At 59.1% G+C, this 23102-nt stretch overlaps 4 protein-coding genes across 11 annotated transcripts in view; 2 read left to right on the forward strand and 2 right to left on the reverse strand.

The window, feature by feature from the left end:
• Positions 1 to 782: 782 nt before the first annotated feature.
• On the reverse strand, positions 783 to 3968 carry PLPP6 (phospholipid phosphatase 6). Its single transcript, XM_053984935.1, has 2 exons — positions 3385 to 3968; positions 783 to 1588 (listed from the first exon to the last, which is right to left on the reverse strand). The coding sequence occupies exons 1-2, from the start codon at positions 3785 to 3787 to the stop codon at positions 1218 to 1220; spliced, it is 774 nt and encodes a 257-aa protein (XP_053840910.1). The 5' UTR covers positions 3788 to 3968; the 3' UTR covers positions 783 to 1217.
• A 317-nt stretch (positions 3969 to 4285) lies between these two features.
• Positions 4286 to 9725, forward strand: FAM78B (family with sequence similarity 78 member B). Its single transcript, XM_053984934.1, has 2 exons — positions 4286 to 4548; positions 7704 to 9725. The coding sequence occupies exons 1-2, from the start codon at positions 4286 to 4288 to the stop codon at positions 8224 to 8226; spliced, it is 786 nt and encodes a 261-aa protein (XP_053840909.1). The 3' UTR covers positions 8227 to 9725.
• Positions 9726 to 13226: 3501 nt separating this feature from the next.
• PRDX6 (peroxiredoxin 6) lies at positions 13227 to 21430 on the reverse strand. Of its 2 annotated transcripts, XM_053984939.1 has the most exons (6): positions 21266 to 21430; positions 19452 to 19608; positions 15016 to 15162; positions 14452 to 14598; positions 13720 to 13874; positions 13421 to 13437 (listed from the first exon to the last, which is right to left on the reverse strand). In XM_053984939.1, exons 1-5 carry the CDS (start codon positions 21355 to 21357, stop codon positions 13743 to 13745), a joined length of 675 nt encoding a protein of 224 aa, XP_053840914.1. In that variant the 5' UTR covers positions 21358 to 21430; the 3' UTR covers positions 13421 to 13437; positions 13720 to 13742. The 2 variants fall into 2 exon arrangements, with proteins under 2 accessions (XP_053840913.1, XP_053840914.1); XM_053984938.1 differs by having other exon boundaries at positions 13227 to 13874; positions 21266 to 21429.
• The window catches only part of TADA1 (transcriptional adaptor 1), a 31290-nt gene continuing 29598 nt past the window's right edge, over positions 21411 to 23102 (forward strand). For 2 of the 7 annotated variants that reach the window (XM_053984930.1, XM_053984931.1), the window contains exons 1-3: positions 21412 to 21564; positions 21817 to 21908; positions 22957 to 23022. In XM_053984930.1, coding sequence (XP_053840905.1) covers positions 21491 to 21564; positions 21817 to 21908; positions 22957 to 23022 — 232 coding nt within the window. In that variant the 5' untranslated portion in view covers positions 21412 to 21490. Of the gene's footprint in view, positions 21565 to 21816; positions 21909 to 22956; positions 23023 to 23102 lie in introns of all 7 variants that reach the window. The other 5 variants (XM_053984929.1, XM_053984932.1, XM_053984933.1 and 2 more) reach the window with 5 other exon arrangements.

Genomic DNA, 23102 nt, shown 5'->3' on the forward strand with positions numbered 1-23102 from the left:
TTAATATGGACTTAATTGGTGCTTTCCAGGGCCTGAGTGCACTAATGGACCTCAATGACCACAAAGAGCCTCACCTGGGCCCAATCCCTCTACCCACATGCCAGGAGCACTGTTGATTATTTGAGCTTAGTCTATAGCCCTCACTCCCTGCCTGGCTGTGGTCCCTGATGAAGCGCGTTCTAAGATTTTTCTGGCTCAGTCTTGGCCCCAGCTCATTACAGAGGCTCCTTGTGGTCCTCTCCTGCCAAGGACCAGCAGCCCCCTGTGAAAAACAGGCTGCCAGTGGTGCCAGGGGAGGAAAGCCAGCCTGCCTAGAGCACAGGGAGCCGTGACTGTGGTTGGCAGAGCCAGGGCCTCTTGCTGCAGGAGGTGCGAGCAAGGCTCAGACCCGGGGCTGGGTGTATTTCTGGGCTGTGGGAAGGGGCTGGCCCTGCAGGACTCTCTCTGCAGCCTGGAATACGCTATCGATCGGGAATTGCTGTGAACGTGTTTTACCCCTTGAGAAACTGAAAACCCTGTGGAGGGAAAAAGGAATTGGGGAGCTCTGGACAAGACCTTCAGGAGCAGGCTGCTGCTGGGAGTTGCTCACTGAACGATGAACCCTTCAGTGCCACCATCCTTCCCCAATGACTCTGGGAGCCATGTGCTCGACATCTAGCCTTTAGTGCAGCACTTAAATTGAGAGCAAGAGAAGAGATTGCCTAGGGAGGCAAAGCTCTGTCTAACCCTGAGGAGAGACCCCCGTGGGTCCCCTCCAGGCAGATGTTGTAGAGCAGGCTGTGCAGGGTATGCTTACGACAGCAGCATGATCAGTGTATTTATAGGATACAGACACAGGGGTGATTGTAGAGAAACCTCTGCAGAGTCACAGCCACCACATACACCATGGGCTATTGCAGGTGCCCAGCGAGAGCATGCAGATTCACAGTATTAGCAGTGAGCTGCCGGATGGGTGTGCTGAGCCCTCCCCAGGCTCTGCAGAGACTGGTTTTGGTCACCAGGGAACAGCCAGCGCTGACCCCGCCTGACAGCCGACAGGAGGGCAGGGCAGCACCAGGCATCTGAGTGCAGGCCCTGGAGCCTGCAGCACCGCTCGTGTGGAAGTCTTGGCCGGACCGCTGGGGTTTAGGATGCCAGTTCAGGACCGGAATCCCCTCCCTGTGCGCGCTCAGAACACCAGCACGCGGCCCCTGCTTCGCGCCGAGGCCGGCGGTCGGTCAGCGGCTCCAGAGCGCGAAGAGGGCGGGCGCGGTGGCCGGGGACAGCCAGCAGTGCTCCACCACGCCGTAGAGCGCGTAGCCCAGCAGCAGCCCGAAGAGCACGTCCGTCATGTTGTGCCTGCCCAGCATGACCCGGGAGATGCTGACGACGAGAGCCCAGAGCACCACGAGCACCCGCAGCGGGACGGCCAGGACCAGGTGGCGCAGGACGAAGCGGCAGACGAGAGCGGCCCTGGTGGCGTGGCCCGAGGGGAAGGAGTACTTGTCCACCGAGATGGTGACGAACATGTCCATCTTGTTGTGCGTGGGCCGTGGCCGCTTGACGAGCCCCTTCACCAGCGCCACCATCACCAGGTCCAGCAGCAACGCTGGGAGAGACAGGAACAGGAGGTTACTGAAAGCAGAACCATCAGCTAAGGGCCATCGCTGTCAGAGCTGCCTGAAGGGGATGGTTTTCCCTACAGCTGCAAGACCCGGGCAGGGAGAGCACAGCACACAGCTGCTCTTGGCCTTCTGCAGCAGAATGAGCACATCCTCAGCTTCTTCTCCCCTGCACCACCAGCCCCTTGGCCTGCCACAGCCGAGAGGGCTCTGCCCAGCCTGCACCCCAGGGCTTTTCTCTCTGTGCAGAGCCTGATCTTGCCATGACTCGAGGCCCAGTCTGCTCCTCAGTCTGAAGGCAGCAGCAGAGGCACTAAGTCTCCTCAGCTCCCTTCCTGGCAGTGCTGACTCTGCACTGCTGTCTGCCCTGGTGACGGCAGGTCAAACCGACTGGGTGAATGATCAACCCGCTCCACTCTGGCACAGGTCAGTGGGAAATGCTCAGAGCTGGTGTGCTGCCAGGGCTCCTGGGGTCTGCCTTCTCCCTGTTGCTGGGGGAAAAGTTAACCCTGCTTTGGTTCTCAAGAGATGAATCAAGGCTAATTTATGGTGGCTTACCCCATGAGAGCTAAAGGCTGTTGTCATAGAAGAGGCAAAGTACCTGTGATAAATGTTCAGCCAGTGTTTGGCAAGAGCAGCTTGTCATGTAGGGCAGAGGGTGCTTCCTCCATCCCTGTCAGCTCAGCTTAGCACAGCACTCACAGCTAGGGCTACTTCTTGTTGTGTAAGAGACCAACTCCTGTTTGCCCTAAGACACATTTCTGGACACTAATCTTTTGGTCATTTCAGTTCATTTCCTTTGGTTAATCATTTAAGACCAAATTTTCTTTTTCTTTTCCACATGTAGAACCAGATCAATTGCTTTCTCTCTTTCTACACAGGATCTGGGAGATTCAAGTTGGACACGAGGGAATCCTCCTTCCCCGCATGGGTGCTGCAGCAGATCCCCAGGGAGGTGGGTGGCTCTCGCCCAGAGCACTGAGAGCTGGACAAGGCCCTGGTGCTGGGACAGATCTCCTTGGAGCAAAGGTTAGGCTGGAGTTCTGCTGTGGGGCTCCAATTTAACCAAGTGCTGCTAGATGAGAAAGATGCACAAACCTGTGTTTCCCACCAAGAAAATGTCAATTCAGAACTGAACTGTTATTTGCAACTTAACGCAAGAGTAACAACAGGGAATCTGAGAAGGTCTGGTGCCCTGGAGCTGTTACAGTTTCTAAACGAGCACAAATGAATCCCCTTAAATACACCTAGGCTGCTCTGTGCGTGTGTGAAATACTGCACCACGTGGGGCTAAAATTCGTGCTTTAAACCAGGTTTCCTCACTGGCTGGCACAGAACAATCCACAAAGGCCCTGCCTGCAGGGAGCCGAGGGTGGACGTCTGTGGTGCCACAGCAGCTTTTCAGGGAAAGGGCTGGCGTCTCAACAGGCGGCAGCTGCGCCCGGAATGCGCTGTGGGGAGCCGAGAGGCTTCAGCCCCGAGGGCGTTTTGTAGCCTGCTTTAGCTGTCGGGAGACTGCCGGTGCGTGGTGGCAGCTGTGACAGGTGACTCGGGAGACTGCCGGTGCGTGGTGGCAGCTGTGACAGGTGACTCGTGCCGGTGCCACCACGCCCTTAAGCTGCAGGGTCACTCCTGTGCCACCAGGCCTCCCCCGCGAGCCCGCACAGCTCGCTCAGAACCAGCCGGCGCTCTCGGGGCTCCGGCTGTGCCAGCTGTGCCCCATCCCTCGGTGCCCCCTCCGCAGCCCCTGCCTGCGCGGCCCCGCGGCGAGCCCCCGCCTCACCGAAGAGCAGGTTGAGCAGCACCTCCCTGGCCGCCGAGCTGTCACTCTGGCAGAGCCCGTAGAAGGTGCCGAGCAGCCAGGGGATGCCGTGGCCCGACACCTCGATGACCTTCATGAGGGGGCGGGCGCTGCCCCAGGCCGAGCCCTCTCCAGCGCACACCCCCAGCCGCTTGGAGGCCCAGAGGTCGACGGCGAGCAGGGAGCTGAGGGCGATGCCCACGAAGGACGGGTTCAGCTTCATGCAGTCCTCCTCGGGCAGCGGGGCGGCCGCGGCGCCGGCGGGCTCCCTGCGGCGGGAGGGGCTGTCGGGGGCGGCGGGCCCGCGCTGGCTCAGCGACAGGAACTCCGGGCGGCCGCCGCCGCTGCCGCCGCGCCGCTCGCGGCCGCTCCGGGGGCTCGGCATGGCGGCGGGAGGCGGCCTGCGGGAGGCGGGCGTCGGTCACCCGCTGCCAGGCCCGCTCGGGACCCGGCATGTCACCCTGCCCGGGGCCGCTTCCCTCTTCCCCCTCTCCCCGCGCCCTGCCCGTTATCCCGCGGTGCCCCGGCTCTCGGCGCGTCCCCAAGGGCGCGGCGCGCGCGCGCTGCCCCCGGTACCGGGCGGCCCCGGCGCCGCTTCCGCTTCCTGTTTCCGCTTCCTGTTTCCGCTTCCTGTTTCCGCTTCCTGTTCCCGCTCCCGCCCGTGACGCGCGCGGCGCTCCCGGCGCGCCCCGCCCACCGGCGCGCACGTGCCCGCGGCGGCCGGCGTACGGCGGCCGGCGAGGGCCGGAAGAGACGCGGCGGCGCCTTCGCCCTGCCGGCGCCGGTGCGGGCGCCGTGCGGCGGGCGGCGATGCGCGGCGGGCGGGCGGCGGCGGGACCGGCCGCCCCCCCGGGCCCGCGGTGACGGCGGCTCGGCCGCGGCCATGGGGTGCCTGCAGAGCGTGGCCTGCAAGGCGCGGGTGCGCCGCGAGCAGATCGTGGTGTCGGACGTGTCGGCCACCATCGAGCCGGCGGCCACGGCCATCGAGGAGAGCTCGCCGGTGGTGCTGCGGTACCGCACGCCCTACTTCCGCGCCTCCGCCCGCGTCCTCATGCCGCCCATCGCCCGGCGGCACACCTGGGTGGTGGGCTGGATCCAGGCCTGCAACCACATGGAGTTCTACAACACCTACAGCGACCTCGGCGTGTGAGCACCGCGGGCGGGCACCGGGGCACGGCTCTGAGGGCACGGGGCTCCGGGCGGGCCCGGGCTGGCAACGGCGTGGGCTGCCCGGTGCGGGCCCCTGTCCTGCTCCGCCCGCAGGCACCGGGTGCTGCATCCCGGCACTGGGAGCTGCATCCCAGCATTGGGTGCTGCATCCCCGGCATTGGGTGCTGCATCCCCGGCATTGGGTGCTGCATCCCCGGCATTGGGTGCTGCATTCCCGGCACTGGGAGCTGCATCCCGGCACTGGGAGCTGCATCCCAGCATTGGGTGCTGCATCCCAGCATTGGGTGCTGCATCCCGGCACTGGGAGCTGCCCCCCGGCATTGGGTGCTGCATCCCCGGCATTGGGTGCTGCATTCCCGGCACTGGGTGCTGCCCCCCGGCATTGGGAGCTGCATCCCCGGCACTGGGTGCTGCCCCCCGGCACTGGGTGCTGCATCCCGGCATTGGGTGCTGCACCTCCAGCATTGGGTGCTGCATCCCGGCATTGGGTGCTGCATTCCCGGCACTGGGTGCTGCATCCCCAGCATTGGGTGCTGCATCCCTGGCACTGGGTGCTGCATCCCGGCATTGGGTGCTGCACCTCCAGCATTGGGTGCTGCATCCCCGGCATTGGGTGCTGCCCCCGGCATTGGGTGCTGCATCCCTGGCACTGGGTGCTGCATCCCCAGCATTGGGTGCTGCATCCCTGGCACTGGGTGCTGCCCCCCAGCATTGGGTGCTGCATCCCTGGCACTGGGTGCTGCATCCCCGGCATTGGGTGCTGCCCCCCGGCATTGGGTGCTGCATCCCCAGCATTGGGTGCTGCATCCTGGCATTGGGTGCTGCATCCCCAGCATTGGGTGCTGCATCCCGGCATTGGGTGCTGCATCCCCAGCATTGGGTGCTGCATCCCCAGCCTTGGGTGCTGCCCCCCGGCATTGGGTGCTGCATCCCCAGCATTGGGTGCTGCATCCCGGCATTGGGTGCTGCATCCCCAGCATTGGGTGCTGCATCCCCAGCCTTGGGTGCTGCCCCCCGGCATTGGGTGCTGCATCCCCAGCATTGGGTGCTGCATCCTGGCATTGGGTGCTGCATCCCCAGCATTGGGTGCTGCATCCCGGCATTGGGTGCTGCATCCCCAGCATTGGGTGCTGCATCCCCAGCCTTGGGTGCTGCCCCCCGGCATTGGGTGCTGCATCCCGGCATTGGGTGCTGCATCCCGGCATTGGGTGCTGCACCTCCAGCATTGGGTGCTGCATCCCCGGCATTGGGTGCTGCACCCCCGGCACTGGGTGCTGCATCCCCAGCATTGGGTGCTGCATCCCCAGCATTGGGTGCTGCATCCCCGGCATTGGGTGCTGCCCCCGGCATTGGGTGCTGCATCCCGGTGTTGGGTGCTGCCCCCCGGCATTGGGTGCTGCATCCCTGGCACTGGGTGCTGCATCCCCAGCATTGGGTGCTGCATCCCTGGCACTGGGTGCTGCCCCCCGGCATTGGGTGCTGCATCCCTGGCACTGGGTGCTGCCCCCCGGCATTGGGTGCTGCATTCCCGGCATTGGGTGCTGCCCCCCGGCATTGGGTGCTGCATCCCCAGCATTGGGTGCTGCATCCCCAGCATTGGGTGCTGCACCTCCAGCATTGGGTGCTGCCCCCCGGCATTGGGTGCTGCCCCCCGGCATTGGGTGCTGCATCCTGGCATTGGGTGCTGCATCCCGGCACTGGGTGCTGCATCCCTAGCACTGGGTGCTGCATCCCAGCATTGGGTGCTGCATCCCTGGCACTGGGAGCTGCACCCCGGCATTGGGTGCTGCCCCCCGGCATTGGGTGCTGCATCCCGGCATTGGGTGCTGCCCCCCGGCATTGGGTGCTGCATCCCTGGCACTGGGTGCTGCATCCCAGCATTGGGTGCTGCATCCCGGCACTGGGTGCTGCATCCCAGCATTGGGTGCTGCATCCCAGCATTGGGTGCTGCACCCCCGGCACCCTGTGCTGCCCCTCTACCCCGCCTCTGCAGCCACAGCCACACACGGGCAACACCTTCACCCCAGCCCTGCTCCCCACCCCACAGTTCCTGCTCCTTGTGCCCCACAGCTGCTCCCGCACTGTCCCCCCGCTGGCCCAGACCTCGCCCTTCCGGGGCCTTCTGGCCGCTGTCTCCCACCAAGCATCACTTCTTCTTTGGGACTGGGACTGGAGCGCGGGCAGTGCTGGCGGAGTTGTCCCCTTGGCTACTGTTAGAAGAGGGAAGGGTTGCGGTGCTGGGCAGAAGTGGCAGCCGGAAAACAGCCTTTACCGAGGCTGAGCGTGACTTGTGGGGATGCTGAGGGGCAAAGCTGTTGGCTTTCTGTCTGTGTCTTCTGCCTTTGGAAAAGAGGGGAGATGTCCAGAGGGGTCTGTTCTGCAGCTCGCTGGTGGACTCCTGCTGCTGGTGCCCCAGGTCTGTGGGTGCTGGGGGAGCAGCAGGTCCCTGTGCTGCCTTGCTGTGTGTCCTTGTGGCACGACAGACTGGTGTGCGTGGGGCACTGGAGCACTTGGGCACGCTGGAGCGAGTGGAGGTGATCGCTTGGAGGGAGGGCAGAAGTGTGGCCCCAGCCCCTCTGCTGCAAGGCCGCTCCCGCGTTGTTGCCGCGCAGGCCTCGCCGTAGCCGCGCGGTGTTGGTAGCGTGGCCGGAGATTTGGGCCGAGTTCCTCCCCCCCGGCCATACTGCAGGGATTTCATCGTGCCGGTGGCAGGTGTGATTGTGGGATTCAGTTGTTGCAGGTGTCTGGGTGTTTAAGGCAGGCCTCCTCCTGCAGGAGGGGGCTGCCGGTGGGCTGGGCCCGTGCCCTGGTCACAGTGCTGCAGCTGGGGGACAGGGAAGGCTGTTCTCCAGCACAGGAGCTCGTTAAGGAGAGAGTGACCCCACAGAGACTCAGCAGTGGGTTTTGGCCCAGTCAGTTTAATTGCAGGTTAATTAAAATGGCATTGTGTTGGCGGAGCGAAGGCTCGAGCTGGATGTGCTCAAGGAACCAAAGCTGAATTTGTTCTTCAGGATTGTCCCTGAGAGTTTGCTGCAGGCAGGCAGAGGGTCCCTGTGCTGCTGGCTTCCCCATCCCTCGCCAGGCACTGTTGCTGCCATTTCCCTGCTCATCTTCCTCTTCCTCTTCACTAGGTCAAGCTGGGAGCTGCCCGACCTGCGAGAAGGACGAGTAAAAGCCATCAGCGATTCGGATGGGGTGAGCTACCCCTGGTATGGAAACACCACAGAAACCGTGACCCTGGTGGGGCCCACTAACAAGATCTCCAGGTTCTCGGTGAGCATGAACGACAATTTCTACCCCAGCGTGACGTGGGCCGTGCCCGTGAGCAACAGTAACGTGCCGCTGCTGACCAGGATTAAAAGAGACCAGAGCTTTACCACGTGGCTCGTGGCCATGAACACCACCACCAAGGAGAAGATCATCTTGCAGACTATAAAGTGGAGGATGCGAGTGGACATTGAGGTGGACCCCATGCAGCTGCTGGGGCAGCGGGCACGGCTGGTGGGCAGGACTCAGCAGGAGCAGCCGCGGATCCTCAGCAGGATGGAGCCCATCCCACCAAACGCACTAGTGAAGCCCAACGCCAACGACGCCCAGGTGCTCATGTGGAGACCCAAGCGAGGGCAGCCCATCGTGGTGATACCTCCCAAGTAGGGCAGGGGAGGACCTGGGTGCCCCCAGCCCGCGGCAGACCAACAGGGTTGCCGAGCCAAAGCAGACCTCTCGGGTTCTCCTGCCTTTGTTGTTGTGGTTGGAAACGTGGCTCCTCCTCGGTCAGAAATAGAGCCTGGCTGGCACAAGGGCGCGCAAGAGGGTTCGCTGAGCTGGAGGATTTCCCAGGAAGCAGAATGGAGTACTTGCAGCTGGCGCAGAGGCCGTCTGACATAAAGGACTCGACTTTTCTTGCAGGGCAGCACGAGGAGCACGAGCGTGGTTGAACCGTGCCCGTGGCAAACGCTGCTTCCCACCCAGCCGCAGGGAGAAGCGGAGGCTGCTCCTGCTGCCAGCGGGGGCTGCCCTGTGTCCCTGCCGTGTCCGTACCTATGCATTTCAGATGGATGATCCGCCCCTCGCCTGCCCGCTGGGACCGGGCGGGAGGGCCGGCAGTGGGGTGGGAGGGGGCAGAGCCCGGTGCTGGCTGGTGCCACCACCCAGGAGGGGTTTTCCGCAGCCCGGCGGGAGCGGGACACGTTTTGCATGCGTCCGGGTGTGTTTGGAGTAGTTGTGAGTGTAGGAGATGCCATAGCTCTTTTCTGTCTTGGAGTGAGGTCTAAGGGCAGGTTAGATGTCCTTTTGTTTTAAGGTGCACTACGTCTTTGCATTCCTCAGCCTCCCCTCCCGAGTCCCGCTGGCCCTTCTCTTACGGGAGCAGAAGGGGTTCTCAGCCCAGTGGGAAATGGGGAGCGGTGCCGTTCTCCCAGCCCGGGTGCTCTGTGTGTGTGTGGCACCAACCCAGCCCAGAGGTACCCCTGGACTCGCTTCGCTTCACCGCACACCCCACTCCCTTGCTAGAAGTTGGGTGCTTGCTCGTTTTCCACGCAAATGCTGGCTCACGTGGAGGCCTCTTCCCCAGCCACCCATGGAGCAGGGTGGCTACTGGCTGAGCCACCAGTGGAGGGGCCAGCACGCTTTGTGGTACCTCCCCAAGCTCTGTGGAAGGCAGGGATGTGAGTGGATGCTGTTCAGGGCAGGCCTGGGTTTGCCTGGGAAGGGGGAGTTGAATGTACTGCCTGGGGGCTGCCTCCTGCTGCTGCTGTGCCTGGGAGGGGTCGCAGGGGGATTTACTTGCCTTTCTCCTCACTCCTTGCTGCCTGGATGGCTGGCATCAGCTGGTCCGTGGGGCAGCACGGTGCTGTGGGATGCAGCTGGCAGTTCCCAGGATCTCACCCCGGAGCTGCAGCAGAGGCATAAACCATGGCTGTGCTGCTGCTGCTCTGGGTGCTCCATCACTCCTGGGCAGGTGGTTACAGCTTTTGCTGCTTTCTCTGCTCTGTCCTCCCCGGCAGCAGCCCTGCAGCTCCTCCAGCTCCTCCTGCCTTCTTCACACTGCGGGGAGGTTGTGCTGCCCTGGGGATGCAGGCCATTCCTGCTGGGAAGGTCCATGTGCTATCCCACTGGCAGGACAGCCTGGGGAGGAGCGCTGGGTGACACTTCCGTGCCAGCACAGGGGTTCCCGAGGCATCTTAGACCAAAAATCCCTGTGAAATCCCCGTGCTATTTATTGCCCTCAGTAGTGTTTGCTGCTGATCCAGTTCTTTATTTATTTTTCCTCTGGGAGCGTTTCCTTTGGATGCCTTGGTGCAACATTTCCCTCTGGCGGGGCCAGCGCTCCTGCTCTTCCCGCCCGGCCTCCTGCTGGGCTGGGAACCTGCTGCTTTCCGTGCCTATGTCGGGGTTCTGCAGGGGCTACAGCCTTGCTGTGGGGCGGGTTTGGAGGGAGAGGGGGCTTTGAGCTTTGGTTTGCTGTGTTTTCTGCAGCAGAGCTCCCACAGGGAGCTTGCTGGTATGGGAAGATGTCCTGCTCTTGTGAGACTGTGGTTTTGTCCTGGTGTGGGACTGATGGCAGCTTTTGCCATCGCTGATGTTTTGTTTCTCAAAAAGTGTGTGTGGAGAGGGGCTAGAAACTTGAAATACAATTTTCCTTAAGGACTGGGGGAGGAGGGGTAAGTACCTTTTGGTTTGCAGTAAGGCAGGTGTATACTTTTGACCCAGGGGGACAGAAACATCTCTGGCAGCATCAGAGCTAAAATGCCAGAGGAAGGGGTTCCCCAGCAAACAGGTAGGCTTCCTGCTGGGAGAGGATGCTGTGTCCAGAGGCTGGGTGTGCCAGCTCCCCAGAACCCATGGGAAGTGGCTGCATGCTGCTGTCAGCCTGGGGAGCTCCTGTGGCACTGCCGTGGCTCCAGTGTCTGGGAGAGTGGGGACGCTGCTGCAGGGATGCTGTTGAATTCAGCATCGCCACCTTTCGGGATTTGCTGGCCAGCCTGAGCCTTGGCACATGGCTGATGCCATGACACAGAAGTAGCTGAATTTTTCTCCATGAATGTCTGCAACATCCTGGTGCCAGGGTCAGGCTCCATGCCTGGCTGTAGCCGTGTGCCTGACGCCCCAGGGCTGCCCCAGCCTGCAGGCAGGTGTTGGCTGAGCCCCAGGGCCGTGCCTGTGTTCACCTCTCCAGGCTTCTGCCAGGCTCCCACTCCCGCTCCTCTGACAGCTGGATTTGATGCACTTAACTCGGTTTGGTGCGTGGGTTGTCTTTGTGGGCATTTCCCCATTAAAAAAGAAGGGGAAAAAAAAAAAAATTGCAAAAATTGTTCGCAAAGAAACACGTGCAAACAGCGTTTACAGAAACGTGCAGGCATTTTGCATGTTGGAAAAGGTGTGTGTTCACACCTGGGTGGAGACGGAGCTCTGGGGCTGTTGGTGCTCAGAGGAAGGAGGGAAGGTGGTGGGGGAGAGTTCCCATGTAGGAGTCTGAGTTTGGCTCGTTCCCTGCAGCTGGGTGAGCACTCAGACCCCTGGGCTTCACCCCATGGGATGCTTTCCCTGTGCCCCCCTTCCCCACCAGCACCCCGTTATCTCAGGGAGGGGCAGCTCATGGAAATGCCCACCCTCACGCTCCCTGTGCCCTGAGCCTCGGGGTGCCCCTTCCCATCCTCGGGTCCCTTATTTATTTATCTATTTATCTATTTATTTATTTAAGTTATTTATTGGTATTTATTGACAACTGGAAGTCGGGGGGGGGGGGCTCATTTCTGCTGCACAGTGGGGGCAGCTGGGTCTCCCCCACACCCAGCCCCCTGCATTTTGGGGTGCTGCTGGGAGCACCTCTGGGGAGAGATGCTTGTGGGGTCCCCACGGTCCCATCCCCTTTTTGACAGGGAGGGGAAGCAAGGGGGAACCACTCCGGTGCCTGCAGGGAGGGCACCCGGTGCTCGCCCCCTCCCTGCAGAAGCTTGGAGCCCCCGTGCTCCCTCCCCTGCCCATCCCTGTTTACTGACCCGGCCTCCTGGTGCTTCTCCCGCTGGATTTGCTGTTTCCAGCTCCTGGAGAGGGCGGGAGGAGCCAGGATGGACGAATGTCACTATGGAGAACAGACCAAACCAGGTATTCTGCTGCCGCGTGGGGAAAATCAGAGAGAGAGGAAAGCTGGTTTTGCAGAGTGCCTTAAACACAAATGACTTTACCTAGTAGGGGGCTTGGACTTCTGTCTCTGGATGTTATTACCAACTCGAAAAATGTTGCATTTCACTTCTCTGGGATTAAAAGAAAACTACTCGAGCTGTACTGGAGCCAAACCTTGCGTTTGCTTGAGTGTCTCTGGCTGGTTTGTACCTCTGGGGCCATGGCAGGGGAGCAGTACCGGGGAGCAGGCAGGAATTCATGGAATATCAATCAGCCCCTGCCTGCCTCAGCAGTGGCACCAGTGGCTGTCCCTGCTGGCTTTAAGCCCTTGGGTCTGGTGACAGGATTTGCTCCACTTTGTCCTGACTTGCAGGTGGCTTCTGTGGCGTCTCAGAGAGGTTGTGCTGGCCCTGCCAGTGCCCTTCCCCAGGGGGATGCTCTGAGCAGGCTGCTGGCACAAAAGCTGCCGTGGGGCTGTGTCCTCACACTTCCAGAAAATTGGGCAGTTGGTTGGAAAGCTTGGAGGGGGCAGACATTCCTTTTTCCCTTAGGAAACCAGGTCAAAGTGAGGGAGCAGCAAGAAGCCCAAAAGTTCATGCGGCCCAGCCATGGGAAAGCTGCCCGGCTTGATGAGGCTGAAAAGCTACACTGAAAAAAGATGTTTCCCTTTTGAAATTGTAGATTCCCTCTCCCCTTTCTTGCAGAGTGGAAGAGCGAGGACAAAAGTCAGCCCAGAGACCAACTGTTCCTATCTTCCAGTCAAAATAATACATGGGAATAATATGGAGTTTCATAATGAAGGTTCATTTAAAAGCCATTTGGGGAAATACACCAATATTCACTGCATAATTCCTGAAGGCAATTAAAAATTAATAAATTTTTTGGGGGGAGGGGTAATGAAAGAGGGTTGTGGGTGCTGGCTGAGTTTTAGTCTAGAGAGGGATCTCATTGCATTCAGTGCTTTGCTCACCTTGAACATCAAACCCACCAGTCCCACTTGCTGGGGAGGGTACATTTGTGCCCCAAGATAGCTGCTTTCTTTAACAGCTGCTCCTTTTGAGCGTTGCTGGCTGTGCTGGGCACTGAGGAAAGCTGGCAGCCACCCTTTGAGCTATTCAGTGAGCAGCCTTCTTTCCTACTGTTACATTAAAAAATGGCTCATTTCTTGACAAATCCCTGAGATGGAGGTGTGGGAGAGCAGGCAGGAGTTTGCATGGCTCCTGTTGTGCCTGCTCACGCCCTAGGAGCAGGGAAGGACCCTCTGCCCTGCAGCCAAGGGCAGGCCAGGCTGAGGCACATTCTTCCTTCCCAGCAGGGAAAGCACAACTGCCTTGTCTGAGACCGTGTGCCCTGGGACAAGCTGTCTTTCCAAAACGCCTTCTTTGCAGAGCAAGAACAAGGGCAGTCTGTGCTGCTGCCACCCTCCTCCAGAGCCCGGGCACCAATCCCAGCTGCGTGGCCGCAGGGAACACAGCAAATGCTGCAGGGTGCCGTGGGGGCCAGCAGAGACAGACAAGGGACACTGCAGGTAGTACTGAAGGTCAGTTTATTTGCTTGATTCCCTCTTCCACAAAACCTGGAAACCGTCACCTTCCAGCAAGAGACGAGAAAGCAGTTAAGAGGTGAGAGATCTGGCTCTGCAGCTCCTCCCCTACTCATGGGACCAAAGGTTAGATGGCTACTCTGAAAGGCACGCAGCAGCTTGGAGCCTCCAGAGCTCCCTGTCCCAGCAGGACACCCCTTCTCACCACGCCTCGTGGCTGGGACTAAACGGGAGAGACACCACAGCAGGAGCCCCAGGGTCCCCAGTGGCCTGCCCATGTCGTCCTGGCAGGGCTGGTGCGAGGCAGGAGAACAGCCAGGGTTTGGTTCTGAGGGGGCGTGGGCTGGAGGGGACGGGAGGGCTGGTTTAGTGCTGCCATGCAGCAGCGGCGTGACGGGACGAGGCCGTGGATCGTGCGGTGTCGGAGGGGCAGGAGCTGGGCTCGGGGAGGCTCCGGCATCCCAGCAGGATGGACAGACAGACAGACAAACAGACAGACCCCTCACTCTGGCTGCGGGGTGTAGCGCAGGTACTTCTTGCCCGACGGCAGCTCCTTGGTGAAGACTCCTTTGGGGAAGAGCTTCCTGGCTTCCTCGTCAGGTAAGGTGGGCACGACCATGACGCTGTCACCGGGCTGGGGAGCGGATGGGGACAAATGGGGACCGTCAGGAGCTGGCAGGGCTGGACACGGGTGGCACTGCCTCCCTGTGAGCGCTCAGCCCTCGTGCCCCAGGCATGTCCCCTGCCTGGAGCCAGCAGTGAGGGCGGAGTGGGAGCTGCACCAGGAGACATGGGAGATATCCAAAGGGGGAGCTGTGCCATCTGCCAGCCCTGCCAATGGCATCCCACAGCCATGGCACTCCCATGGGAACAGGGAGTAAAGAGGGGGGAGTTTGAGCCTCTCTGCAATGCTGGACAGAGCACAGCTTGCCCATGTCTGCTCATCCATTCCTATAGTTTAGGCACCCCTGGACAGGTGCTGCCGGCTCCCCCCTGATTCCAACCCTTGGGGAAAGATCTGCTTTCCTGGGAGGTGGGCGAGCTGTCCCAACCCACTGGGAGCTTACGCTGCAGGAAACAGGAGCCTTCAGAGGCAAGGCTGCCTCTAGCTGCTGCTTCCCCCAGCCTGTGGGTGCCTCTCCAAGGGAGGCTGGCTGCCATTTCAATGCCTGTTTCCAGTGCCTGGCTGTGCGCTTTGCCCTGCTCCTCACCTTCCAGTCCACAGGGGTAGCGACCTTCTTGTATGCTGTGAGCTGCAGGGAGTCCACCACTCTCAGGATCTCATCAAAGTTTCTCCCAGTGGTGGCTGGGTACAGGATAGAGAGTTTCAGCTTCTTATCCGGGCCAAAAATGAACACCTGAGCACAGGGAGACAGTGTCAGTGTCAGGCACATTTGTCCGACTGCTCTGCTGGACCTGCTCAGCCCTGATGCTCCTTCCTGTCCCAGGAGCTGCTTGACCACAGGTGTTGGGGATCTAGAGAACAACTGATGCCCAGGGAATGTGCTTTTGCTCTGGGAGCTCCTGTGCCCAATGCCAGCTTGTTTTGCTACTTGTGCCCTTCTAGTGCAAGCAGGTGATGGGAAAGGGAAAGTCCAGCAGATCAAGCGCTGACAAAAACTAGTTTGGGACAGGCACGATGAGGATCGATGGGTCGCCGTGACAGAACCCATGGTTCCAGCCCAAGGAAGCCATCCCAGCTCCTGAGGATGGCCATGCCCATCCAGGCAAGCTGCCCCACAGCCACAGGGCAGGATGGCAGGCCAGGCACTCACCACACGAGCGGTCAGGGGCATCCCGTCCTTGTCCAGCTCGTCCGGGTCCAGCATGCCCAGCTTGACGGACAGCTCCCGGTTCTTGTCAGCAATGATGGGGAAGGGCAGCTTCTCTGCAGGCTGTTCCCCGTTGTAGGCATTGATGTCCTGCAGGGACAAAGCCATGGGATGTTCCTGTGGCACCAGCACAGAGCCAGAGGCCAGGCAGAACCAGGAGCTCCCGACCCGCTTGGCCCCAAGGCCTCAGGCCAGGACAGCAGAGCCAGGGGCTCATGGCCTTCCATGAAGCTTCCAGAAAGCAGGTGACAAATCAGAAACCTTTGTGCCAGGCTGGGCTTGTTCTTGTGCCTTGTTCTTGAGGTCAGTTCTTAGGCTGTCTGTGCTCACAGCCCGTGCAGCAGCTCCTTTGCCCAGGCAGTGGGTATGGAGCAACAGGGAATTAATTCCTGCCCGTGCTAGTGACACAGAGAGGTTTAACCACCTTTCACTGAGAACTGAGTCCCCCTTCCAGTTCTCTCCCAGCACTGCTGACAGGTGTCGCAGCTGAACTGGACTGTGCTCCTAAGGAGTTGTTTCTCTAGTGGCAGAGCAAACCAGCAACGCTACAGCTGACAAAGAAAGGTCCAACACTCCACAGGTCTTGTGCAAGGGTGTTCCATTCAGTGAGTCACTCGCAGCTTACTTAACTAAAGGCTCTCAAAAAACTACAGTGGAAGCCTGAGTGCAGGTGCTGGGATGCTGCTCACTCCTTTCTGAACCATGCCTGGGACAGAAGAGAAAACCATCCCCTTCCACAGCCCTGAAGGCTCTGCCTCGTGACCATGGTTTATGAGGTTGTACTGGTCCAAACTAGACCTGCTTCACAAATACACACACACACAAAAAAAGTATTTTGAGCATCTCCAAACTTGGTCTGGACTCGACTAGAGCATTTAAGTTATCCCTGGAGTCTGCAGTACCACCCTCACAGGTCACACTGGGCTCAAGGCAGCCCAGGCAGAGCAGCTGCCAGCATCAAAGCAAGCAGAATTCAAGGCTCCTGCCCCAGAACAGGGCAGCCTGTTCCTTCCACCCTTTCTCATGCTGCAAGGAGACAAAAGTGGCTGCAATGCTGCTGTGAGCCTCCCTCGTGCTGCTGTGCTGCATTATCAGCTCAGCTGATAACTCAATGTACAAACCTCTCTGCCTTCTCTAGGCCCTGAATGTGGGGGAGCAGGCTCAGAGGGAACTCAGGGAGGGCAGGGTTGGAAATGTTGCCCCTTGGCTCTGCTCAGAGCACACCAACAGCAGCAAGAGCAGGCAGGCCCTGCACCCCTCCTCAGCCCCCCATGGCTGCTGCTGCTGCTGACAGAAGGGGCTGTAGCCCTGCCCCTGCTGCTCAGGATGCTGCAAGCAGGTCGAGTGGTGCAAACGTGGCCAAATGTTTCCTTTCCAGCTTTGCTCTTTGCTTGTTTTCTCCCCAGGCCTTTCTGTGTCACCAGGGCTCTGCAGAAAGGGGCCACTGATGTCAGCTGGGTTGTGGTCAGGCCTGCCTCGGAAGGAAGCAGGAAATCAGTTCTGCTGTCCTGCAAACCTGCCTTGGCAGAGCAGAGCAGGGAAGGGAAGCAGAGCTGGAGAGTTCAGCTGAGGAGAAATGCAGCTGAATGCTCCACAGAGTATGGGAGGCTGCAGATGGACATCAGCAAATGAGACCCACCCCCCACCTCTCTTTAGAGCAGGGCTGGAGGATGAGGAGAGTTTCTGAGAAGTATTATCTGAATCCTGTGGAGTGTAACTTGTTCCAAAATGCACGTAATTTCCTGGCCTGGGGAGCTCTAGAAAACAGCCTCACAAAACACACTGTGTTGCAATAAAACACCCATGACTCCCTTCCCTCGTCACTAATTTTCTTTCCAGCGTCCGAGCTGAAACCAGACATCACTGGAGGGACTGATTCACCACCGACTCACCAAGGTGCAGGTGGCCAAAGAGAGCACTGAAACCTCTGACAGGCACAGCACGTGCCAGGCAGGCCTGCTCAGGGAGCTCAGGCATTCACCCAGCCCTTGGAGAAGCAGCAACCTCCTGCCTGGGGAGGTGGGAGGGTGGGATCAATCCCTGGCTGAGCTAGAGTTCCCAGTCCTGGAGCAAGCCTCTGTTTCGTGGCTAGGGATGGCTAAGAATAGCTGTGACATCTCTGGCTGAAAGCACAGCTGCACAAAGTGACAGGAGGATTACTGGCTGCACTCTGGCCCCACCTCTCCAGGCAGATCTCATCTGCCCACTGAAATTTGGCAGCAGAGCAAGCAGAAGTCTCTTTATTGTTTCATGCAGGAATTCAGCACCCCTCTTGCCCATTTGCTGCCTTGCAGGCTGTGCTCCAGGTAAAAGCAGCTTCATCCAGACAGAAAGCAGAGGTGTGGCTGGGAATGCTGCACAGAGGGTTCTGCCCAAAATTTTGCTCACTCTTCTCAGTTCAATCCAGTGAAACACAGGCTGCATGGAACGCTCCAGCCTTCTGTGGATTTGCCCTCACCAATTGGATCTTTACCTCTGGAGGATTTTCACCTGTTTCTTTCTGACAGGTGCTGAGCTGACACTTCCAAACCACTGTCTCCATGGCTTCTCCCAGCCTCACAGAAAGCTCCCCACAGCTTCAAAGCCTTTCTGTGGTTTTTCTGGAAGGCTTTCCTGCTCTGCCTCTCCTCAACCAGCACCAAGGCTGTTCTGCAACTTCTCCTGGTCTCACCTGAGGTTGTGCTGTGTAAATAATTCCACAGGATCAGCAGCGTCTGCTCATTGTTCATCTCTTTTCCAGATCACCTGAGTCTGCTGAACCCCACACATCCCTGCAGGCCTGAGAGCTCAGCACTTCCCTCCCTTTACACAAATTCCTGCTTTCCTGCAAGAAAGAGCCTGCCCTTCACAAAGCTGACTTCATGAAAAAGCTGCTTGCAAATTCAAAGCCTTTGCAGAAGTCAGCAACACCCTAACATTTCAGCTTTAGCCAACCAGCAGATGAGTCTCCCTAACAAAAGCACAACACAAACTTTCTGTTCTAATGACATGTTATTTGCTAATTTGACTGCTGGTTTCAGCCAGTTTGAGCAGCACAGAAATCTCGTTTACTGGGATTTGCACATTGCTTTTCCCAGGCCCTTCTGTGGCTTGCTGGGACATGGGCCATGCACCACTCAGGTACAAAGGTCGATTTAAGCAATAAGGCAATTAGCTAATTTCTAAAGCCAGTCAGTCACAAAGTAATGTCCGAATGAGTGTAGAAATTTCTCACCTTTAATGCCTCTTATTGCATGCAACTCTTACCCCTGGAAAACATTTGAGAACATCCCCAGTTTTAAGAGCTAAGAGAGTGGCAGGTAACTCACCCAAGGATTTTTACACTCTGTCTGAAATACTCATTTTAGATCCCTGCCACCTCTAGCCCTGGAACCATTCTCCCTGGTAGCACACACAGGCTGCCTTTGAAGTTTTTCTTTAGTTCCTTGCAAGTTCCTTCACTGAGTTGTTCCATTTCCATCTTTTTTTAATGCTTCCTCATGTTCTCCTATTTGTGGTTTTATATTTAACATGTCTCTGTTTGTCCTCTGTTTTCTCCTCCCTGCCTGAGCATGAACTGCAATTTTCTCCTCACTTCTAATGCCTCTTTTCCTTTCCTGTTTTATTACAGAACTTCCTGAGGGTCTGTGGGTAGGCCGCCTTCCTCTGAGGTTCTGGCATCACCTCCATGCATTTTAACCCTTTCAGCTAGTGGTGGGACACCAGTAATATTGTTTTCCTCTTGTATTGATGCCTCAGGTTTTAGCTTTTATATTTTTCTGATTCAGTGTGTGGGTCTGAGCTCCATATTATGGGATGGTGAGCTCTCTGCACAGAGCAGGGAGACAAAACAATTCCTTCTCCAGCTGGGGACCAGGGACAAATGATCCAAATCTCAGGCCCAAGAGCACAAACAACGTGGGCTGGAGAGAGAAAAACAAGAAGGGTGGGACTGCATGGGCTAAAGCTGGAATTGGACAATTAACCCCAATATGCAAATGGACCAAAACTTATAAAAGTGAGAGACCCCATGACCAGTTGTGCATTTTGTGACCATTTTGGTTCATCTTGGGTGCAGCCCTGGCTGGGCTCTTGTGCTGCCCAAGATGGATCCATTGAGGCCTTTTAATAAATCCCTGCTTTATTCTTTAACTCTGTCCAGCCTCTGCTCTAGCTCAGCCTTCACAAGGCATCAGCATCAAAGTGCAAAGAGCACCCTGGACTTTGCGGGGTGCTCCACGAAGATGGAGAGGACCTTCCCCATTCCTGCTCTGAATTTCAGCCCCGCCACGCTTTGGGACGTGACACTTGTACCTCCAAGCCTGCATGGGCGTCTCCTGCGGCCTTTGGAGCGAGGCAGCAGCACAAGCTGCCCCCCGAGGCCTCCCCAGAGCCCGTACCTTGCACCAGGAGAGGTGGTCCTGGACGCTGTCGATGGAGAGCGCGATCATCTTCACGTTGCGCTTGCTGAACTCGGGGGCCAGCTTCGCCGCCCGGCCCAGCTCCGTGGTGCACACGGGGGTGAAGTCCCGCGGGTGGGAGAACAGGATGCCCCACCTGCAAGGGGAGGGAAGCAGCTGCTGTGAAGGTCAGGTGGCGTTCTGATTTGTGCTGCAGACAAAAAGCCGTGCAGACTGCACGGCGTGGAGCGCAGGAACAGCTCGTCTCTCTGGTGAGGAATTCCTGCCCTGGCAACTCTTCCTTCCCTATCACTAGAAACTTCCACGAGCTAAGCCCCACTCTGAAAAACTCCCTGCACCTCTCTCCCCACCCTCCCTCCAGGATCCTACAGCAGATGCTGGAATAGGCCATGGTTCTTCACATGGAGGTGGACACCGTGCCATGTGAGGAAGTTTGGGGGAGCCACGTGTACAGTGCAGCCCAGAGACCCCACGTGTGAGAGGGGATGGCTGGCCAGCCTGCCAGCCAGGTTCTTGCAGAGATGGTCACTGATTCACGAGCCTGGCCACTACCCCTGCACCTCATCTCCATGAGGAGACACGCACAAATGTGTATTATGCAACTCGAAAGAATGGGATAGGACCAAGCCCTTAACCCAGGCCAGAAGTTAACATCACATTGTGGCTCCTGTTACAATGACACAGCCACCTCGCTGTTGCCCACAGCTTGGCAGCAATGGATTTTGAGTTTTTAGAGCGGGCAAACGCTAATCCTGCAGCTCCCAGGTAAGGTAAGCAGTGCACAGAGAAAGGCAGCAATGCAGCCCAGCAGGACGAGCTGGAGCAAAAAGGCTCCCAGGATTTCCCAGGGGCTACAGCAAAGCCACCCCCAGCACTTCAAATTCCCTGCCAGGGACTCGTTCCACCATTTCTCGGCTCAAATCACACAGACCTTGCTGCAGCGACCTTCATCCGGACCCCCAGCACCACAGCAGGGGGGAAAGTCCTGTCTGAGAAACTTGGGAACGCACTTGGAGGGGTCAGGTGAGGGCCCCTGCAGCCCTGCCAGAGCCGTGTGACTGCCACGGGTCACCAGGAATTTATGGGGCAGCGACCTGGCCACTGGCACTACGAGGCTCTTCCGACAGTAACTACACTCCCTGAGCAAACAGCAGCAAACAACCGAGGAGGAAGGTGCCCGCTGTGTGACCAGGCCGGAACAGCCGGTGTCAGAAGGGCTGAAGCTCAGAGGGTTCTTTTTTTCCCCCTCTGCCCAAGCTCACAATGCCGGCGGAAGGGCGATTCAAGCCTGCCAAGCGTTGCCGGGAGCGAGTCCCGAAGGCGCCGTGCCCGCGTCGGGAAGGGAGCAGCGGCTCTGCGGGAACGGTGCCCGGCAGGAACCGAGCCCTTTGTCACCGCACACCTTCGCACTCGTCCGTGACGCCGAGCCGGCCCCCGGGACCGCCCTGGGCTAAGCGCCGCTCCGGCAGGCCGGGCTTTGCCGTGCCGCGGGCGCTGCCTCTTCTCCCTCCCCGGGAGCTCGGCTCGCCCTCCGGGGATGATGGGGACGGGCGACTCTGCCCGCCGCGCTCCCCGGGAATCCCGCCGCGTCCGGCCCCCGGCTCCACGAGAAAAACCCACATTTTGGAGCAAGCCCCCGGAACCGTGCCGCGTGCCCGGCGGTGACACGGGGCTCGCCGGGGCGGAAGGAAGGAACGCGGTGAGCGGCCCCGCTCCGTCCCGGCTCCTCGGGATCCACCGGCGGCGCGGACATCCCACCCTGCCCCGCTCCCGCCGCATCCCCAAGCGCTCACGAGTCTCCCAGGAAGTCGTGGAAGCGGATGCGGCCCTGCGTGGTGTCCGCCTCGAAGTTGGGCGCCTCATCACCCAGCAGCAGCCCCGGCATGGCCGCGGCTCCCGGTGCAATTCCCGGTGCGATTCCCGGCGCTGCTCCCGGAGCCGCCGCCCCCTCTGCGCCTGCGCGCCACCGCCACCGCCCCTCCGCGGGCACGTGACGGCCGCGGGCGGCGGCGGCCGTGATGGCGACCTACGTGAGCGAGCTGGAGGCGGCCAAGAAGAGCCTCAGCGAGGCGCTGGGCGAGAACGTGAAGCAGTGAGTGCCCTCGGGGAGCGGGGGGTGCGGGGCTGTGCGACCCTCCCGGCCCCTCGCGTTCCTGCCGTGTCCCTGCAGAGCCTCGGCGCTGCTGCCGCTGCGTGTGGGAGCAGCGCCCTTCCTCCGCTGCGCCTCGCCGGAGGTGCTCGAGGGAAGAGCCTGGTTGACACGGTGGTGTGGAGAGGTTGGACTCGGTGATCTCGGAGGTCTTTTCCAACCGCATTGATTCTGTGGTTCCCTGCTCTTCCTGAGGTACTGGGCCAACCTGAAGCTCTGGTTCAAGCAGAAGATCAGCAAGGAGGAGTTTGACCTGGAAGCGCGCAGGCTTCTCACGCAAGACAATGGTAAAGTAACACCTGCGGTTCGTTTCCCTGTCTGGCCTGGGAAGCTCCTCCAGGCTCCGCGGCGCTTCCCGAGCGGGGAAAGTGCTTGTGAGGGAAATAGCAGCGGCCAGGGCTCCGGCAGCAATGGGGTTAAATGGTGGGAGGCGCCCTGGCCTGCATGGGGAAGTCCCTGTGTAACCCCGGCACTGACAGGCAATTCGGCGTTGCGGAAATGTATTATAAAAATGTAGAACATGCTGTTGGAGCAACCAAAAAGCCGTTTTTAATGTCACCGTGGAGGCACAGTCCTTTCTGCGCTTTCCCTTTGTAGCTGGAGTAGGGGAGGGAGCCCTGGGCTCACCGGGGTGCGCTTGCAGCAGGCAGGGCCTTCCTGGCCTTTGGCACTGGCAGGTGCGGGTGCTGAAGGGCGAGGCTCCCCGGTCCTCGCTTCGCTGTGTGTCTGCACACACGGGTGGGCATTGCTGAGCTCATTGTGGGGGCTCCTGGCTTCCACGTTTGTGATTCCTGTAGGGAAAGGCAGGGAGTTTTTTTGGTGCTCAGACTCCAAAGAGGATCCTGTAGCCCTCTGAGCCTGCCTTGGAAGTTGTTTTCACTTTCTCTTGTGCACATTTACTCTATGTTCCAGAAAGCCTCTGCAATGAAGTTCTGTTTTGTTAGAAGCTATTTGAGTTGACTTCATCTTTGTGGTTCTCATTTTGGTGTATTTTGTAGCAAAACCAAAAGCACTGCAGTGGGGAGCCTGCATGGCAGGAGGGACAGCTGCTCCTCTGACTGGCTGCATACACCAGGCTTGTCAAGCAGCTCCGTGTGTAACACTGAGAAGTGACCTCATTGTTTCTGTGCTGTGTGTATTATCTTCTGTGTTGTTCTCACAGTAGCAGATTCTCAGCCCAGTAGAAGAAAACTCTCAAAACAACTTAAATTGAAAATTGACTGAGCAGGTGGGGAGAGCACAGCAGTGGGAAAGCTTAGGGAGCTTCTGTAGGATGGCTTTGAGGAGGTGCCTCTGGGCACTGATGTGCTGCTAATGAGCTCTGTCTCTCCACAGTCCACTCTCACAACGATTTCCTCCTGGCTATTCTCACCCGATGCCAGATCTTGGTTTCTGCCCCAGGTGAGTCCTGAGAAGCCTCATTAAACACTTGGTGTAACACTGTGCCTGCCACTTGTGTGTTTGAGGTGTGTGTGCACAGT

The sequence above is a fragment of the Vidua macroura genome, chromosome 9 (assembly GCF_024509145.1).
Source record: "Vidua macroura isolate BioBank_ID:100142 chromosome 9, ASM2450914v1, whole genome shotgun sequence".
In the NCBI taxonomy this organism is placed as follows: domain Eukaryota; kingdom Metazoa; phylum Chordata; class Aves; order Passeriformes; family Viduidae; genus Vidua; species Vidua macroura.